Raw genomic sequence first — 16,253 nt, forward strand, 5'->3', positions numbered from 1 at the left:
ATTTGCTCGATCATCGATCATCGCCTATGACCGCTCAAGCCTACCACGCACTTCCACCAGGTCACATTCCATGTATTTGTAATAATTAGAGCGATGGAAAGGCGTTCGCGAAAACACACCCGACGTTCAGGCGACATTGTTTGAGCGCTTATTTCAACATGACCAGAGAGATGGTAGGGGAGGGGGGGGGGAAAGGGGCTATGTATTGTGGTACCAGATTCCAGTTGCTCCGGGCAGAGACGTATTCCATTGGCTAGAGTTCAACGCACTAAAGCTAACGCTGCGTTTGAAAGGCACACTCGCATATTTTCGAAGTTACAGGGACCTCTTTACGCTCTTCTCGCGCTCTAAGAGATGGAATGTAGCAAAGTGTGAAGGGCTAAAGCTTATTATATTTTCATTGGATGCTATAATTTTTCTCAGAAATTTGGACTTGGTGTCACTGACATTTACGACACGACATAGTACATTGTTTTCACGTCAGCACGCTTAAGTTGCTCACCTCCTCACCTCCTCCGGGGTAAATTTAAGGAAGTCGGGCCACATGCAGCCTTCCAGTATACGCTTTTACCAGAATTCTAGTAGTCAGCACCTCAAACAAGCTCGCTACTTGACCTAAACTTGCCCTCAAATCCGAAGTCAAGGTACCTATCATGGTAAGCAAAATTGCGGCAAAATCTCGATTGGCTTGAGCGGCAGAGTTTTTTTTTTTTTGAGAAAATGGTCGTGAGTAGTTCTCCTTCCTCGTTCTTCATTTGTAAGTGTTAGCACCTTATAATACGCACCATCCCCACATACGGAACGTCGACAGAAATCGCCCTAACTGCGCCGACCAGATGCTTAAAGTTTGCTTACCCTCTCTTATAAGTGATTTATCTAAACAAGAACATGTTGTTGCTAATATTTCACTAAAGCATACGGGTAGTACGTGAGCTTAGTTAGTGATGACCTTATATTAATTATATAAGTACTGCAATGTTGCCGAAGGCACTAGCCTATTCACATACCTTGATTACGACCACGGAGTAGACAGGAGCGCCGACTTACCTGATAAGGCGTTCCAGCTTGTGTTCCGGTGAGTAAGCTGCTTTGTGGCTAGAATCATAGATGGCAAAGAAATTTGTTGCTAGCACCCAGTGACGCGTCGTCTACAGCAGCCCACGCACGATGGGGCGTGTAGCGAGGCAAAGTTGACTTTCAGTTGGTTGACTGATTTGTTTGCTGTAAAAATATGTCCGCGTTGCTGCTGCTACCTGACTGGCACTGTGAGGGTGCATGCTCTAGTGAGTACCACTTGTCTCCTGCCGCAGTTCGCTGGATATTTCGTTGCTTTGAACAGCTTAATATTTTACTACTGTAACTACCAGTGTCATGTGAGCGACTGTTAAGCAACGTAACATTTTTTTCGATGATATGTTATTACCGAAGTTAAATCTGTGATTATTAAACCTAAGTTAAACGCTGTAAACCACCTCACTATTGTGGGCATTCAGAATATTACTGAGAGAAAGTGTGACGCATAGCTTTGCTTACTTGTGCGTGTTTTCGGATTTTTTTTTTTTTTTTTGCGTGTGTTCATGAATTTCCATTTGCGGCATGTCGCATCCTGTGTCTGGGCTTGCGTCAGCCGGCATGCTATATATCATATTAGTCCAACACCAGGCTAAAATTCGCAAGCTACAAATAAAACTTTTATATGTGTGTACCACGCACAACGCGACTTATTTCGCTGAATGATGGGGGCAGTGTAAAAAATTACTAAGCGCTCATCGCCGACCCGCAATAACAAAGGCGCACTTCGGTTTTACCTCAGAACTCTCCAACTGTAATTTTATTCAAGTGATTGCCGTCAATGTAGTAGCAGACTGGCCTGATGGGCAGTCACCCACAAAGCATTTCATGCTGCTTTCTACTTATACTAGCTTGGCGCTCACAAGCACCATCACCACTCAATATGACGCTACTGTTCCGTTCAGAGGGTGCGTGGCTATCAACTTCATCTCCGCTAGAATGACTTGGAAGGGCAACTTCGGCGACAAGAGACTTTTCTACTCTCAAAAATAGGCCAATGGTATACTTACCGGTTCAAGTCGCAACCGAAAAAAAAAAATCAGTGACGATTATGATATTCTCTAGTGCGAAATTTGAGAGAATCTGCTGAGGTATTTTGAATTCGCGTTATATTGAGGCAAATTTGACACTCAACGGCAGGGTGCTCTCGGCGGCGGCGCTGGGCCTCTGTAAAGTCCCTAGCAATTTTTTGCTTTCTTTTAAGTAGCGACAAGCTTTGAAGCACCACCGACGAATCTCACTGGGCGGCGCTCATTACGGCAGCCATGTTCTTCCTAACGCTGTTCCCCCGCAATCATTTGCACACTGCTGCGAGCAACGTAGATAACAGCGGCCGTTGATGGTCGCATGCTATCTAGGACGATAATGGCAGCCGACGGAGTAGACGTCGCCACTTGAAAAAAAAAACAGGAAATCTAGGGACTTGAGGCCTCGGCTCATGCAGCTTTTTACGCAGTAGCGCCAGACGAAGCACTTCCGCCGGTTGCGTCGCTCATTGTTCAGAAAGAACACGGGTGCGCATGGAGCGGAGGCGTCGCAGGCGAAGTAGCGCATACGCAGTGGGTCGCCGCTGAGAAACATGTCTAGTGTAGCACTCCGCTTTCCGCCTCATCGTTCCGCTCCACCTTCCTCCTCTTCTGCTGTCAGCATTCTAAATCATCCATCCCCTACGCTACCGATTTTGTGTGACATCGCACTTGTATTTTGTCAGAGCAAGAGAGAGAGCAAGCGAGAGAGGAAAGGCAGGGAGGTTAACCAGAAGTCAGTTTCCGGTTTGCTACGCTACACTGGGGTGGGAAATAAGTCAGGGCGAGATTCTCAATAAAACGTTGTAGGCAATCATAAAATATTCCCGATAAACATTTTTGTTGCTCTCTACACGTGCTACATAACAGTCATAACACAGCGGGGGATGAAATACGTAGAGGAGTCTGTTGCTGGGCCTGTTGGTACATACTTGTACATGAAATATATACATGAAATACGGCGAGGGCGAAGCAGCAGAAGCATGAGGAGGAAAGTGGAGAAAGCTGCCTGGAAGCACCACCAGATGCCCCTCAGCGCAGCACATCCGCGGTAGCGGCGGCACCGGTCGTGCGGCGGAAAGAAATAAAAAATAACCAGAAAGCACGCCTTCGTACGTAGGTCTGCCACAAGCGTTCCGCGGTAAATATTACGGTTGCGTAAGCTGCAACTGCCGGCAAGCGGCAACTGTGTGGCCAGTCGTGGCTCTGCCAGGCGGTGCGGTGATCGGTGCGATGCCCCAATATATCGCGAAATGAAAACACGTGTGCAGCCGCGCTCAATTTTCGTATTAGGAAGTATCGTAATCGTCGGTCACATATATATATATATATATATATATATATATATATATATATGGATGTTCGAAGAATTTCGGCGAAACACACCAAAAAAATTTAAGTTCCGCCTGAAAGGCAAAGCATCGACTGCAATAGCAAATTAGCAGACGTATTAGTAGACAGCTCTACGCGGTAAGGATAGAAGCTTTATCGGCCCTATAAAGTTTTAAATACCTGTTTACTAACTAAATAAACAAGCACGGTGTCACGCGCGCACAGGGACACATGAACACATCTCGCTCGATGACTGCGGAAGCTCATTAAAACGCATGGAGTGAGAAAGTGTGCCAGCGGCAGCGCGAAGATAGACCTTCGCGCTGCCGTAAAAGTCGAAAACACAGCGCATGCGAAAATACCGGCACTCGGCGAATGCACTTTGTCCGCATCACAGATCGCTTTGAATATGAGGCCCCCAAGGTAAATATACCTGGTAGTGAAGCTTTCATAGAAGCCCATGTGTTCAAAGCATGGCGGCCCATCGGCGGTTCATGGGACGTAGCGCCATCTGTGTGAGGAGGGAACCCTTACGGCAGAAGAAAAAATAATGTGACGTCATGTTCATTAAAAACAGAAGTGACGTCATTTTGTTCTCATAGGCGCGACATTTGCTTTCGGAGGCCTGCCATTACATCTGTATATTCAAATGCCCCGCCATTCGACTTGATGGGCGTTCTGAGCATTCCTTGAGGAAAGCGATGCCGGAAAAGGTTAGCCGTACGGGTGTCGAAATCGCATTGCTGCACAGACCAAGGAAGGTTGACGGGCAGCCTACTCGTGCACGAAGTCTTGAATCTTCTGAAGAAGTGGAGACTGGTCGGAAACAGCAACGAGACTCGACAGCGAGTCGGCGGTCGACAGAGGCTGCCAAGTCAGGGTGCGTTGCTTCTTCAGCTCTTCGTAGCTCTGACATAGCGTGACCACTTCAGAAACGGTGCGCGGATTCCTGGCCAAAAACATCTGGAATGCACCGCCATCGATGCCTTTGAGGATGTGCTGAAGTTAATCAGCTTCGGGAATGGCGGCGTTGACACGTTTACAAATGTGACGACTTGTTCAACGTAGCTCGTGAAAGTTTCCCCTGTCTGCTGTGCACGGGCTCGCAAGCGCTGTTCAGCGCGTAGTTTGGGGACAGCTGGCCGACCAAACACTTGAGTGAAAGACGTCTTGAAAGTTGACCATGACGGGATGTCGACTTCGTGGTTATGGAACCCCAGTTGGGCAACGCCAGTAAGATAAAATAGGACGTTGGTGAACTTCGCGACGTCGTCCCACTTGTTACGCGCGCTCACCCGTTCATACGACGTAAACCAGTCTTCCACGTCGATGTAATCCGTACCGCTGAAGACCTGCGGATCACGTTGCCGAGGAACACCGGTGCAGATGACGGACTGGGGCGCAGGCGCTGGCGGGTCTGTGTTGTCGGTCATGATGGGGGGAAGCGTTCGGCTTCGAAGCTATAGGGTACACGCGACGGGGGAATTCGAGCAGCCTCTACCAATTGAGAAGAGGTTTATTGGCGGTGGCCGTCAAGGACGCTACGAGTTCAAAAAACGGCGAGGCAGCGTGGGCACCGTCCCCAAAGACAACAGCGACGAGCAGCGCAGCAGAGCGGGTCCATGCGCTGGCGATGCCACTGGACAGAGGCGCGTCTTCTTCTTCATACAGCAAACACCGAGATGCTGAAAGTCTGGAGAAAGTATCAGCGATAATTTGCCTAAATCATTTTCTAGGCAACATTTTCTGTATCTCGATGCAGTGAGGAAAGCTGTATCTGATAGAAATTAAAGGTCCACTTAAAAGCGTTCTGGCTACTAAATCTTGAATTTCGTTTTAGTATAAACGGTGTCCACGAACCCAGAGCAAATTAATTTTAACTGCGGAGCTGTTTGCGCCAGCCGTAATGTGTGCCGCCTGCCACTGCGTTGCCTAGCAACCACCTCGCGGAGCATCGCGCGCTATATGTTCGGGAAAGAGAAAAAGAAAATGAGAGTGAGAGAGAGTGCGCGCGTCGCGTGCTATGCTCGGGAGAGAGAAAGAGAAAATGAGAGCGAGAGAGAGAGAGAAACAAATTGAAGCAGCACCAACAAAGCAACGCGTAAAGGTGCTGCCGACGCCATCCGCGCTTCTCCGTTTCCCCGGATTAGCACCGAATACTCGTGGTGTCCGTGATAGGAAGCCTACATGCAAGCGCTGTGTTAAAGGGCCCCTAAACCACCTCAGATATTTTTTGAACATTTCAAGTAAACACGCGCATCGAGTTCAGAATGCAATCACGATCAACGATGCCAAACGCTGCAGCGCTACGCGCCGCGGGCGCGCCACATATAAAAAAAACAATGCCGTCCTCCTCCCCTCGCCTTTCCGGAACCACAGCGGTCGTCACGACGTCACCAGGGGGAATCTGGTGATGTCAACGGTGGAAACGATGTCCATTGGTCGAACAAGAACCTACGAGTTCCGGTTTGTCTGCTAGCAGGTACCCGCGCTTTCTGCTCTCCCTCGTCGTGTTGCTCGCTTGTGCGCGTTTGTGCATCGGTATTTACAGCCCGCAACGCAAGTGCCAAATCACTTGTGTTCCAACACAGTCATCCTTAGCGGTCTGATTAGCTGCGCCAATAGAGTGCGACAGTGTTGGCCTTTCCAAACGTGTGCGCAACACTGGGTCTATAGCGGCACGCTTCGCATAACACGCGCCGGCACCGCAGCAACATCGGGTAGCCAAGAAGCGCCGAGTCCACGTCCACGTTACCGGCACGCAAACTCGCCGCGCGCCGTTTGCCATTCGCGGGCCGCCGTTCGACAGCGGTTTTGCTCGCGAGCGACGAGATTTCCTTGCCGGACGTAGAGAGGATGAGACCGGGACTCATTTGTGCGGCAGCCTCACCGCCGCTGATCGCTCGACGGCGCCGATATCGTCGCTAGGCCTTTTCCGGTTCCCTTCAAAGCTAAAGCGGACGGCGCTTCGAAATGAATTGCCGACGCTCACAAGCAGCAATATTTTCTTATCGTTGTTATCGCTCTTCGCATTAATTGTACACAAAGAAGAAAAATACGCTGATATTAGCGGCGCCGTCGGCTGCGATGCGAGCAGAGCCGAGCCGGTCGTCTCCCGTCGGTAGCCGTGCACTCAGCAGCAGCCGATGTTTTCGTTGCCGGTGGCGGAGGCGCGCAGCTTCGCGGTCGTCGATTGGCCAGTTGATGGTGCAGCGGGCGGGGCGCCGGCCGAACTGCCGTCTACTTTGGACACCTCTCGCACAGGAGGCCGGTTCGTCGTCCGTATATGTACCGCTAGTATGGCTAGCGTGGACTAAAGTCCCTTGATGTAGGGGCTTTAGCGTGGACGTGCCTTAACCGGAAGTAGGCAGTGTTTTGAGAAGCGCGTTGGCGATGACGTATGTCACGTGACATTTCGAGCAGCACTCGGCGAGGAGGGGAGACGAGCCGACGAGGAGAAAAGCGAAGGAAAGAGCGAAACGAGCGAGGGCGGTTTTTCTATCATCAAACGCGTGTAACTCCGCTATAACGGCACCATTTCTAAATATTATCGCGGCTACGTGTTCGTTGTAGACTCGTGCACAACTGCAACACCACAACTAAATTTCGACCTCTGGGTCGTTTAGGGGCCCTTTAAAACCGCGCTTGCATGTAGGCTCCCTAGTCCGCGATAAAGTCCCTTGATCAAGGGGCTTTAGTCCGTGACTGCAGCAGGCGACTGCAGCAGGCGCCTCTGGCGGCGGCTCGGCCGAACTCCGACCAGCTGCGCGCTACTGCGCATGCGCCGTGGCGTCATCCCGGTGTGTCGTCTGCTGCGCGCCGCCCATACACTCTGCATATTGTGAGGCAGAGACTGCGACGTAAATCTCATGCAATTTTTATGGTTGGGCAGTACATCTTTGCCAAGTTGTGAAGAAATGCAAACACCAAACCCGGCTTATGCACACTGTAATACATCGACACATCGGTGTCACGAAGAAGAACACCATTTCAGGTGTTTTTCACAAACGGAATTGTGATGATAGATATGTGCACACAGAATACCACATCAAAATATGTACATTAATTTTAGGCATTAAATACTCATTGCCTCACCGTGTCACAAACTCTCTTGGATGATTATCCGAGAATTGGCACATGCTAACTGGTCCATAAGAAACGTCCCAAGAATAGGGCACTTAAATAAGAAATTTAGGAGAATGAAAGACCCGGTTCAAAAGCGTGCACTATTTCAATAAAATGTGTGTGTGTTAATGCGAAAGCATCAAATGGCCCATTTAGCGAAAAAGCTGGCGTCTGCAGCAGCGAAACTGCACTCAAATTCCCATTGGCTGCGACGCCACATCACGTGCGGGCCTCGAAGGAGCAGAGCAGGCGAAAGGGAACACCTGCGCTCGAGCTGGCGCGCCAGGTGTTGCGTGAGGGGAAAGGGAAACACTGCTACGCCACAGCACCCTCGCTCTCCGAAGCCTGTATTATTCGCGCATTCCTTGCCCCCGCAAGCTCTCGCCTGCTTTCTAGTATGGACTGGGTAATTGCTTTAAAGAAACAGTGTATAAAAAAACAATAAATTCGAAAGGGAAAACGTTGCTGGTAGTGAGTTTCGCAACTACTACCCCACGCTCAGATGCCGTGTATCTTAACCACTGGACTGAACCGGCGCCTCCTAGATAACAGGCCTGTGCGCTCTGCTTCATGACATCATGCTACTTGAACTGAAATTTACATTGCCTAGCGCGGCGTGACGAAAGCGGTATAGCATTACGTCACGGATTGAAGTGCACCGGCCTTGCGCTATCAGGTGTGGGCCAAGCGTCTCAACGCACTCGCTTAAACGCGAGAAGTTCATAACTCGAAGGACCGCTCAGGGGCATTCAATTAGACAATAATGATTGTGCATTCCCAACTAGTTGCGCTTAGGTGTGCTCGCATTTTTAAAAATGCCCATAGCTCCAAATAATATTTAAAGGTTTGATGTCGTGGTCAATTGTATGATTAGACAGGCAGATTTGCACTCACTGGCTCTACTTTCTCGGTCACAGTTAAAGCTGGCTACCTCACTTGTCGCTTGATCATTAAAGCCACCGCGGCGTATGCCGGCAACTAGTCTGATGAAAATGCCTAGCACAAAAACTTTTTGTAGATACGTTGCATGATGTTTCTAACTAGGCAGACTTGTTACTGTGAAAACACGAAATACTTGAACTTGTTATTTTAATTTTCAGCTCATGCCGGATGTGTTGAGGCTGCAAGCGAGATCCTTGGAACTCCTTGTTTTCGTAAGAAAACCGCATGAAAACTTATGTATCAGCATCATGATTTGAACAAACACCCGCATTCCTTAATGGTAATTGCAGTCACGATTATGCAAGCTTTACGGAAGAGGTTCGACCCAGAAGTTCATAGCGAGCCACTGTGCAAGTTAGAATGTTTTTTACAAGTATTCTTTAAGAAAACTCTGGGAACAGTAGAAGGCACTAGCTACTTCTTACCTCTAAAAAACCTTCATGTGTATTGTTTGTGGTGAAAAATAGTTGTGGTCAAGACGATTCAAATTACGCACACATACTGCGAAAACATCAGTGGCTTCTGCTCTCATGGTAAAAATGCAGACTAAGGCAGGCGCACAACGAGGGCAACATTGTAGTCACAATATTCGGAAACTCGTAAAATGGAGCTCTGGAAGCACGGAAATACTACTAGGAGAAGGTGAACACCATAGCATCTACTATACATAAAGAAAAAAACATATGTACGCAAATACAAATCTTTTTCATGTGTTGGCAATATACCTGGGGTGAATCACAAGCATAACATTTCATTCACATTTAATCCTGACTGGAAAATCGTACAGTCCTCCATTCCATTCCATTCGATGCCACCAAGACTTCATTAGAGGTACTGAGTCTTACAATTCGCAATATTTCAATATCATACGTGTCGGGGCTTCAGTCTTGCGGTCAATGTGTCATTTCGTATGTCAGACCTAATAATAGTAACATTTTTCGTGATACTACCGTCTAACGAAGCACCTCGTGACCGTTTGGGACTACTCGAATTCTGCGTTATGCAGGTGGCTTTGTTGTAAACATTTTGCAGCGAACCACTGGCTATAAAGCAGGCTAAGTAAATTTACATAGCTTGAATCTTTATTTAAGATGAATTTAAGAAATACATAGTAAATTAGGTCACAAATTTTCTTTCTGAAATTAGGTTATACACAATGTGCGACTGCATTCCATGTTAGCACAACGAGTTTCTCAGCAGGCTTTAGAAGCGAAAGCAGGAAGTGTTGCAACATGCAGTTGTAGAAATACCTCTATTGCCTAGCACATCGAAATTGTCGTTCCGTCGGCAGGTTCTTGAAACACTGCTACCTTCGAAGACACTGACCTCCATTTCGTCTTTGATAGCCTTCACAATGTCACCGGTCGTCATTTCCGAGTAGATCATCATGTTAGTTGAAATTAGAGGAGTGGAGTGGGGAGTGGGTACGAGAGTTGCGGCGGTGCCCTCACCCTCTCGTACGGTGGCGATTCCTATGTGCACTGACACTCTGTGGCGGCTACACAGGGAAATGGTGGCTCCACTCTATATACGTTTGTTGTAAAGCAACAAATCAACTCTCAGTGTTGCCTAGAATCCTTCGTTGTAATGCCAAATTTGTTCTACGGGTGTTCGCTGTAGAGGCTTTCACATATCACGTTTCAGGTTTGGATTAGGCCGGGGCATACGAAATCCTTCATTATACAGGCAATTTCGCTGTAGAGGTGTTCGACCATATCGTGATCAGATAAATTTTCTCCTTTCACGAGTAGCTGGCATTTCACCATCTTTGTGTGAAATGTAGTTTTTTTAATGCGTAAGCATTTCTATGCCTAGCCATCGAGAAAACCCATCCGTCCGACCATCACGTAAAACAAGATCGCTTTTGAGATAGGGCGTGCAGCAGAGAGCGGATTAACCTTCGCGCTGCCTCTCGCTTCAACGCGAACTAAGCGGCTAGAACATCGCACACAAGAACCTATCAGCACTCGGTGCACTGTGTCCCCATCTGACCGCTTTCAATATAGCTTTCGCGCGGCCGCGCCATACGTAGTTGCCGCCGGAATATGGTTAGTTACGGTTTATAATGGTTCACATAGAGCGGAGTCAGCGTCATTGACCACGTCTGCGTACAAAGTATACAAATCAGACCACTATTCATTTACGTCACGCCCTACAGCACGCATCGGCCAGTGTTCATCTTCTACGAAGCAGCAGCATCATCTAAACGCACCATCATATATCTTGAGGGAACATCGCTACTACTCGCCTCTTCTTCATCGCCTGATGCTCGCCTCAGTTAAATTTTCGCAACTGCGCTTCTGCGTTTCACGATTCTTTCACAGCGTTTCTCGCAATTAAACCATACACAGTAGCATGCGACGATGAAACAGCAGGTGATTCGCAACAAATAAATGCTTACGTACCATTTAGAGAACTCCCACGGGAGATTATGCCTGTAATTGCTTGCTAGATGCCAAGAACGTTGGAATAACACGAGAACTTAGGAGGTTATCGCCTTATTCGCTGGAAAACCGAATAAGAAAATGAAAGTGTAAGATGGCTGGGGAGCGTTCGGAACTTCTCGTTCTTTTCCGCACGATCTTGCATGAACCTGTTCATCATGACTGGCTTTTCTAATTTTTGCGTTGTCCTTTGCAGCTTTTAATATTTGAAGGTAAGGTTGATACACTGAATTTACTGATTGTTCTATTGTCCTTAGCTCAACATTAAGATGACATGAATGAATCATTACGTTTATAAAAAAATGGCCGCATATCTGCTAGCTTCGCTGCAAATGACGTAGAAAGACGGTAGTCTTCCGCTGCCCCTGATACGTATAATACCCTCTCTTCTCCCCCTCTCACCCCTCACGCTCTTCCTCTCCCCTCTAACTCCTCCCATGATGGATGCAATGGAGCTTTTGCTGAATTCAATTGAAGTTTCCCGCGTTCGCACTGCTTTTGCGCCATTTGTTGGGACCTTTTATTGATGTTGGCTTAAAGCCGGCTACAGAGCCGCGGCTTCAGTCGGCTTGTTTTTAACGCTTAGCGTCTCTTTGACACCATTTATAACGCGTTGTTTTTTTTTTCATTTACTGGCGTAAAAACCAGTCAAATGTCTATTCTTAATTAAATTAATGCTGCGGATCACTGTTATATGCATATATTTTGCCTCAAATAGTCCTGAGGTTTCCTATGTGCTGTATAATGTGGACATGTATAACCCCGTGCCACCAGGGCTAGTAGGAAGTCTGCCTTTAACTGGTTGGTTTTGGCCGGGTGGTTGAATGGACTGACTGAATGACTGACTGACTGACTGACTGACTGACTGACTGGACTGGACTGGACTGGACTGGACTGGACTGGACTGGACTGGACTGACTGACTGACTGACTGACTGACTGACTGACTGACTGACTGACTGACTGACTGACTGACTGACAATGTTTTTCGCGTTTATGTAGCCCAAGAAAGGCTATCGTCGTTAGAAACGAGACTCATTAAATATATATCAAAGAGAGCAATTATCAAACCAAAAAACTTGGCGTACGCTTAAGCTTCGCATTTAATAGTGGAACGCGAAAGCATTATTAGACGCCGTTGGCGCCGACACCGACAGCGTATATTCTACGACATGGGGCACGATGAAAATTTAGATAGGCTTGGTTTTCAACATTCCCCTCTATTTTGCCTAGAACTGAAGTACAGCGAAACACCATCATAATCGGAGGACGCTTAAGCTTCGCCTTGAAAGGTACAACGTGATAGCATTCAAAGGTCCCCGGTTGCTTATCAGGCTTAACTCAATTACAATCCGACGCTATCACATCTCTAGGCTGTGGTTAAGTCGTACTTTACGATTTTTTGACGGATTTTAGTTTGAGAAATTTAATTTCTTTGACTAACGCCTTGCGCCATGCCAAGGATCCGCCGTTTGTGGTGGTTCGGGATGATGTGGTTCAGCATGATTATTTCCGCGAGACGCCGATGTTTAACACCGATGCCGACACCGACGCCGACGGGACCCTTAACGCTATCGTGTTAAAATGTCCAAACTATTACAGAGCAATTGTGCAAAAAAAATTATACACAATGAGCAGATGAAATAAACAGTATATTGGTGGCCCCCTCATGAAGACGGCTCCATCTGAAGACCACTTCAGATCGAAATATTCTGATAACAAACGTCCCATGACGTTCTAAGTGTTACCACTGCCGATTTGGACACTGACTAGTAAAGGTGCTGTTATCTCTCTATCTATCTATCTCTCTCTCTCTCTCTATCTCTCTCTCACACACACACACACAAACACATAAAATGGCACCATAAATATTGGTTGCCGGTCGCTTTAGGAATATGTATTTGGTAAAATTTATGTATTTGTTTTCACGGTATTTCGGTTTCTTTCTTTCTCTTTCTTTTAAGGGCTTTGCTTAACAGTTAGTTCTGAACAAGCGGAGGAGAGCGACAGCTCGATACAAACCAGCCAGCAAATGGACAGGTGAGGCCGCAGTAAAAACTGCGTTCCTATCATTGATTTTTGAAAGAGCAAGTGCACTACAAATTGGTTTTACTGGCGATTACCAGAAGTAGGCACATCAGTTGGAATGCGAACCTCAGCCGTCGGTATGCGGAGCTTGAAACTTAAGAGGACAGGAGCACCAGAGGTTTGGTGTTGCGCTGGTACGTTTACTTGACCTCGTAGTAAGTCATTATGGTAGCAATATCAATTAGAAAAAAGGACGAAAAAAAACGACAGGGTACGTTATCAGCCCGTTAATGACATCACTCCGGTAGCACACAGATATCAATGCTGTTCGTACGATGCTTCCTTAATGAATTGAAGGCAAGCTACCCAGTCCTGTGATTATCAAGAATTGTGCATCGTTACGACTTCCGGCTCAATAGAAAAGAAACGCCTTACTAGGTGGCTCACTCTCCTGGCTGAGTTGATTATCCAGTGCAAGCAGCAGTCACGAAGAACTCATCAAACGTGCGGTTTTTCTCACTCGTTGTACGTGTTGGACGATGTCCATAACTACCAAGAATATGAGGCGCATTTGTCCCATTTATTGAATGTTCCACTGCAGGAAACGCCACCTTTTACCCCTGGGCTTGTCAAAGTGATTGTGCAACCACTTAAAGGTGCGTGATCAATTCGTGCTTTTCACAAAACATAATCAAGCAAAGATAACATTATTGGCTTTTTCTGGTGGCACTACAATCAATCATTCGCAAGTATCGCAATGGAAAATTATAGTGCTTTCCGCATGTGTCATGGGCCGGGGCGCCGCGTATGTGCACGTATGGCTTCTTCAGGTTGATGTCTGTTCCCATTAGAAGCCTTCTTCTATTGCAGCTAAGATCTTTCCTTAACCTTCTGTGGCCTAAATACAGCTGATCAAGAGAACAACTAACTGTTTGTGTTAAAATTAATTCTCAACCTGTCGGTTTTGACGTAATTAACAGCAGCCATAAAGCAATACGGCATCAGTTATTCATGTGTTATGGGGCGGCCAAGTTGGAGAGTATTTCAGTTAAGGCAATAAAACGGCACTCGGCATTGCGTAGATTTAATGTACTACCAGGGATTGAGTTTCTTATGATTAAATATATTATTCTGGGGCATTACGTGCCTAAACCATGGTTTTATTAGGAAGCACGCCGTAGTAGGGAGCTCTGGGTTTATCTTTACCACCTGGGTTACCTTAACGTGCACCAATGCACGTTACACGGGGAAGTTTTTATGGTGAGCTTGGGTGTTCAGAATGCGTTCTTATTGGAGCGGACCCTGTGCTTCTAATGCCTAAAAAAATATAGCAAGGCTGTCGAGAACTTCAAATTCAAATTTCATGAGTTATCGAATGCAATGTGAAGCTTAAAAAGGTTGAATCAAACAAAACGCAGTTTTTTACAACACTAGCGCGTCACACTTGCTAGACTCCAAGTCTATTTAACGCAATTCAGCCTGTTGGGTGTCATCGGTGTCTTGTTATGGTATCAAGCGATACAAGAAAAGAAAAATGCCTACACATTGCGTGTTGAATGACTTTGCTGTAATTGGCAGTGCGCTGAGCCTTTAGTCTGGGCCATAGGGCAGTCTTCTTTTTTTTTCATGGTAGTTTATACCTGAAGTTTTCAGAAGTGCTCGAGGCCAGCTAATCTGAGTGCGTAGCTGCTCTGGGAAGTTTACCTACGAATAGCTCACCATTTTTACGTCGGCAATGTGGGAAGCTGCAGCAATAATGACGTGTAGACCATATTTTATATATAGAGGCAGTTTTATATTCCGCTGCATAAACGCCTTGCACACCGGAATGTGAGCATAGTCTTGCGTTATACGCTTTAATCACTCAGCACGTTTATAGCTCAGTGTGGGCAAATATAGCCTTCTTGTTTGATGATAAAAATAATTATTGTGATGAAGACGACGATTTTGTTTAGTATATTCACTGAAACAGGGTGCTGTCAAATATTCAGTTATTCTGCTTGAGCTTATAAAGTTTTACATCTATTGCAGTCTCGCAAATTGCTAGCTTTCCTTGATCATCGTTCTCTTCAACAAAAACATCTATCTATGTACCGTACAGTTACCTATGTCTGTACCAGCTGCTCTGCGATTGATCTCTTTCCTGCTTTTTTTTTTTCATTATACTATAAACTTCTTGTGCTTACCCCGAGCGCTGACAAGAGTAATACTCCTATTCGCATTACTATGCTCGTTTATGCCCTGTGTCGGCAGGCATACACGCTTCGAAAGCCAGGTTTGTCAAAGCTAGCTGGAGTCGGAGCCATGCTTTGTTAAATGCACGAAGCTCGTGTTTGTACTACGTAGTGGTGCTCTTACTGCACGGTTTTGAGCTGCAAAGTGTGTTGCGCCGTTCATTGTGATCATCGCTTCCAACCAGTGCCCTTCCCTTGTGGGATGACACTGGCACCCTCTTGATGATCAAGACTGAGCGGGAGTTTGTCGCGAGCGCAGTAGGTAGAACCCTTCATGTACCCGTGTTGTGAGCCCTTCAGGCCCACAACACAAGCGCACAGATTTATCGTGCGTTCGTCAGATGCGAGAATGGTCTATACTTTATGTGCATGTGGACATTTTGATAACGCTTTATCGTTGCTTTCGCAGACCTTATATGTACGCACAGGAAACTATAGCTGTCTAATAGTCATCAGTTGTGCTTAAAGAAATGTGGGATGCCCTCTGTGGTGATGATGTGGGCCCAGGCCTCAAGCACACAGAGATGGCACAATGAACACAGAGAGGCTTTAATGACACGGGGACGGGACTAGGACAACGTACACGAGAACACACGCCCAATTAACTTGTTAGTTGTCTGTCGCTTTCATACAGCGTCACTGTCGGATGAAGTCTAATAGCGTGTCGGTGTCACACACTCACATCACGAGGAGTCAGTGATGAATCTAGCAGCGGGTGGCGCAGGGGATGGAGGCCGGGGCGGAGGCCCGGCACATGAGCCACTCGCGTGACAGCTGTGTCGGGACGTCAGCCCACCACAGCTGCACCGAAACACGCCGGCGTCATATGCCCACACAGCAGTGCAGCATGCCGGATCAGGCACAGGGACAGCGAGACCTGCTTTCCCAGCTTACCCAGGAACACCGGCCTAGGGTAGATGGACAGCTCGGCTCATGAGGCACGAAGGCTCAGACCAGGCACAAGGACAGCCCGGCCCGCTCTCCCAGCTCACCCAGAAACACCGGCCTTGGGTAGATGCACTGCTTGGCTCGTTCGGGACGAAAGCCCAGACC

General features: G+C 47.2%; 1 protein-coding gene and 1 long non-coding RNA gene across 2 annotated transcripts in view; both read left to right on the forward strand.

Annotated features, from left to right (window-relative positions):
* The first annotated feature begins 544 nt into the window (after positions 1 to 544).
* LOC125945350 (uncharacterized) lies at positions 545 to 11,146 on the forward strand. The gene is made up of 3 exons (XR_007466839.1): positions 545 to 656; positions 8,654 to 8,707; positions 11,136 to 11,146. It is a non-coding gene; the product is annotated as an uncharacterized LOC125945350 (long non-coding RNA).
* Positions 11,147 to 12,893: 1,747 nt separating this feature from the next.
* LOC125945624 (uncharacterized) overlaps positions 12,894 to 16,253 on the forward strand; it is a 93,006-nt gene continuing 89,646 nt past the window's right edge. Inside the window, exon 1 of the mRNA XM_049667809.1 lies at positions 12,894 to 12,978. Within this exon, the coding sequence (XP_049523766.1) occupies positions 12,971 to 12,978 (8 nt within the window). The 5' untranslated portion in view covers positions 12,894 to 12,970. The remainder of the gene's footprint in view (positions 12,979 to 16,253) is intronic.

Source organism: Dermacentor silvarum, chromosome 5 (genome assembly GCF_013339745.2).
Source record: "Dermacentor silvarum isolate Dsil-2018 chromosome 5, BIME_Dsil_1.4, whole genome shotgun sequence".
Taxonomy (NCBI): Eukaryota; Metazoa; Arthropoda; class Arachnida; order Ixodida; family Ixodidae; genus Dermacentor; species Dermacentor silvarum.